At 59.0% G+C, this 3,906-nt stretch overlaps 1 protein-coding gene across 1 annotated transcript; it reads right to left on the bottom strand.

Annotated features, from left to right (window-relative positions):
• Positions 1–786: 786 nt before the first annotated feature.
• On the bottom strand, positions 787–3,010 carry POU3F4 (POU class 3 homeobox 4). The gene has a single exon (XM_068157649.1). The coding sequence runs from the start codon at positions 2,948–2,950 to the stop codon at positions 1,844–1,846; it is 1,107 nt and encodes a 368-aa protein (XP_068013750.1). The 5' UTR covers positions 2,951–3,010; the 3' UTR covers positions 787–1,843.
• Positions 3,011–3,906: the final 896 nt, after the last annotated feature.

Genomic DNA, 3,906 nt, shown 5'->3' with positions numbered 1-3,906 from the left:
ATGATCTTTCTTTAAATTAATAACTTCCAAAAAACGTTTAATATACAAAACTGTACAGTTATAAAGTTGGCAGAAATAGGCAGGTCCTCAGTGTCGAGTTTATTATTTTTTATCTTTTTTTTTTGTCTTTTTTTGTCCTTTTTTTGTCTTTTTTTTTTGTTTGTTTGTTTTTTCCGTAGCGCTTACTGAAAAATACTTGAAAAATATAAATGTCGAAAGGAAAAAATCTGAACGCCGAGGCGGGGGAAAGGGGCTTCGCGGGGAGCCGCGGAGCAGGACCGGGGAGGGCCCCTGGGTGAGGAGAGCGCCCAGCCCGGCCCCGAGCCGAGGTCCCTGGGTGCGGGGGTGCCCGGCCCGGCCCGGCCCGGCCCTGCCCGGCGGCCCCGAGCCAGCCCGGCCGCGGGGGCAGCGAGTGAACTTGGCCGTGCACCCACACCAACTGCCCTCGGTGAAGGGGTGCGTGAGCACCGCACACCCCATCCTTGGGTACCACACATCCACAGACGGGTGGTCACAGCTCAGCACTTCCCTGTGCCGCAAAAATGGTTATGGTTCTAGCATTTTAGTGACTTTCCCTTTGTTTGTTTTTCTCCCTATTTGTTTTGGTTTTGTTGATTTTATATATATATATATAAGCGTGTATGTATATACGTGTATATATATATATATATATATAAGCTCTTCAACAAATCCAGCATCTCCCTGTGACGCGGAAATAAGCTCAGCATGAACCAAATGCAGGCATTTTCTGTTCCCTTCCCTCCTCCCCCCGCCCGCCCCCCCCCCCTCCCCGAAATTCATGAGACACCTCATTCCTCTTCACTATCGAAACAAAATACAGAGAAACTGATTTCCGAAGCCAAAGCGCAGAAGTATAAAGGTGTTTTACTACAGACCTCTCAGTCTGGCGCTGATCAAAAAGCCCAACTCATCTTCGGAAAGAAAAAAACACTGGCCGAAGCCACCGTTTTTGTTTGTGATGCTTAATTTCAGATAAATACCTTAGAAATAATTGGTTTTATTGATTTCTGGGTTGGGTTTTGTTTTGGTTGGTTTTGTTTTTTTTTTGCCTTGGGAGAAGAGTGGGGAGGTCAGGATTGTAACCCGACCATTCTACAACGTTGGGAAGTTCTGGAAGAGGAAAAGCTGCAACAAATAAACCTGTTCTTCACAACCCTGCATGAAGCAGCCGGGTGCGCAGGGCTCCGCGGGCACGGAAGGGACCCCCATCTCCTAGGAGGGGGCGGGGAGGAGGGGGCAGGAGGAAGGGCCGCGGCCGCCCTGCCCCGTCCCCGCTGGCTGACATTGCCGGTGCGTGGGGAAGGGAGAAACGGTTTTGCCTGATCAATTCGATACAAATTAGGTCACAAATATTGTGTACAGTTTGTAGTAAAACACCTCAGACATTTAAAAACGCTATATAAGTTTTTAAAAATGCAAAACTAGTCTATTGTAAAACAGATTCACCTGAAATACAGCTGATATAACCAAGGCGCTGGAAGGTTATTCATAGGCACACATCTGTCTTTCCTTTTCTGTCGTGGTTTTGTTTTTGTTTTGTTTTGTTTTTTTCCCGTGGGTTTTCTTTCTTTCTTTCTTTTTTTCCCCCCAATTTGTTTATTTTTTTTTTTCCTTCGTCCTAGCGGAGACCGAAAACAAACCTTGTCTGCGAGTAAACACCGTGTACTGATCAGCGGAAAAGGTCGGAGAGAGAAAAAAAATATTGCCCAGGCAGGGAGCGGGGAGCCCTCGCTCCACGTCTCCCGCCTCTCGGAACGCATAACTTAAAGCCCCGGCGGAGAATCCGCGCCGCCCGCAGTCCTGCCTGCCCCGCAGCCCCCGGTCAGAGGTCGTGGCAGGCCGTGTCCGTTTTCACGCCGTGGGAATACACCTCGTGTTGCGGCTGCTCGCCCGGCGGGGTCATTCGCTTCTCCTTCTGCCGCCGGTTGCAGAACCAGACCCGCACCACCTCCTTCTCCAGCTGCAGGCTGTCTGCCAGCGAGGAGATCTCCTGGGCGGCCGGCTTGGGACACTTGAGAAAGTGCGTTTCCAGCACGCCCTTGACACTCACCTCGATGGAGGTCCGCTTCTTCCTCTTCCTCCCCTGCGCCGCGATCTTATCGATGCTGGTGGGGCTGCCGGTGGAAGAGTCGGCCTCCTCCAGCCACTTGTTCAGCAGGGGCTTCAGCTTGCACATGTTCTTGAAGCTGAGCTGCAGGGCCTCGAAGCGGCAGATGGTGGTCTGCGAGAAGACGTTGCCATAGAGGGTCCCCAGGGCCAAGCCTACGTCGGCCTGGGTGAAGCCCAGCTTGATGCGCCGCTGCTTGAACTGCTTGGCGAACTGCTCCAGCTCGTCCGAGGTCGGCGTCTCCTCATCCGAGTGGTCCTGGCAGTGGTGCCCGCCCAGCTCGCCGTGCTCCCCACCGCCTTCGCCCCGCAGCCCTGGGTGCAAGCCTTGCGCGGCGGCGGCGGAGGGTGGTGGGGTCAGCCCGCCGTGCTCCAACATGCCGCCCACCGCGAAACCCGCCTGAGAGTAGACGTTGAGGGGCTGCCCAGTGGCGGCGGCGGCGGGGGGAGCCAGCGAGGCGCTGTGGGCCGGGCTGGCCCCCCAGGCGCTGGGGTGGTTGGCGTGGGGCGAGTGGTGGGAGACGTGGGGCGAGCGGTGGTGGATGATGGCGCCCAGCTGCAGGTCCTCACGGCCCGGCTTGACGTCGGGTTGCTCCAGCGGGCCACCGGCCAGTGCCGAGGGCCAGGGCCCGCCGTCGCTCAGGCTGGTCACCCAGTGGTGCCCCAGCGGGTGCCCATTGCCGGGGACGCCCTGCAGGTACTCGCTCTGCAGCAGCTTCTGCGGGTTGCGGAAGGGGCTCCCCTGCTGCATGCCCGCGCCGTCCGCATGGGCGAGCGAGCCGGAGCCGAGAAGGCTGTAGGGGTTGGAGGCGGCTGTGGCCATGGCCGCCGCGCAGCCCCCACGAGTTATACTGTGGCGACGCCGCCGCTTCAGCCTTTGACATCCACCGGCACGGCGGCCCGGGCAGCAGCCGAACGCCGACTGGCAGCCGCACAGCCCAATGGGAGCTCGTCGCCGGCAGGGCTGAGCCGCGCGGACCAATAGAAGGAAGAAGGAGGCCGGGCCGCGGCCGTGAGGGGCGGGGCGGCTAGTGCCGGGGCGCCGCGCGGGCCCGAGGCAGGAAGTGAATCACTCCGCCGGCACCGGGGGCCGGGCGCGACGCGGCCCCGCCGCTTAACTCCTTCCGCGCCGCTCTCCGCGCCGGGCGAGGAGGGAGGGGAGGACGCGGGGCACGGCTTAAATGGGGAGCGATTAGCGCCGGGGGAACTGTGCGGCAGAGGTTAAACGGCGGCGCCCCGGCGGCAGCCCGGAGGGACCACCCCGGCGCAGCCTGGCCCGGCCTCCGGCGCGCCCCCGCGGCCCTCGCCGTTCCTGGGCCGTTAGTCTGGCCGGTCTCCGCCGCTGCCCTGTGTGCAGGGTCCACTCTGCTTGGATACCACTGCTCTGCTGCTGCTGCCCCGACCCGCACAGTCCCCGCCAGCGGCGGGCCGTGCGCTCCCACGGCACTCGCTGAACAGCGAAACTATGAACAGCCCCACATAATAATAATAATAATAAAAAAAAACCCCAGAGCGTTTTATGGCCTCCCCGTCGGTAAATCCCGGTGGTGCCTCCTCAAAGTTTGCGATACGAAACGCATGGGCGCGGTGCGCAGCCGGTGCGTGTAGGGAGTGCGGTCTGCAGGGAGGAAATAAAACGGGAGAAAGGACAAGTCCAGGGGAAAAAGACAAAGTCAAGGGGGAAAAGGAATAATCCAGGGGGAAAAGGTGCGTGAGGTCCTCAGGCCTCATCGGGGGGGGGTCGTGGTGTCATGGGGAGCTCCGTGCCCCCCGGCTCGC

Source organism: Melanerpes formicivorus, unplaced genomic scaffold, assembly GCF_026170545.1.
Source record: "Melanerpes formicivorus ecotype bairdi unplaced genomic scaffold, bMelFor1.0.p_v2 SCAF_37, whole genome shotgun sequence".
Lineage (NCBI taxonomy): Eukaryota > Metazoa > Chordata > Aves > Piciformes > Picidae > Melanerpes > Melanerpes formicivorus.
The sequence above is the reverse complement of the archived record's forward strand: the minus strand, read 5'-3'. Positions and strand labels throughout refer to the sequence as shown.

Coding starts and splice junctions, on each gene's coding strand:
- POU3F4 (XM_068157649.1), bottom strand. CDS start 2,950: ATGGCCACAGCCGCCTCCAACCCCTACAGCCTTCTCGGCTCCGGCTCG.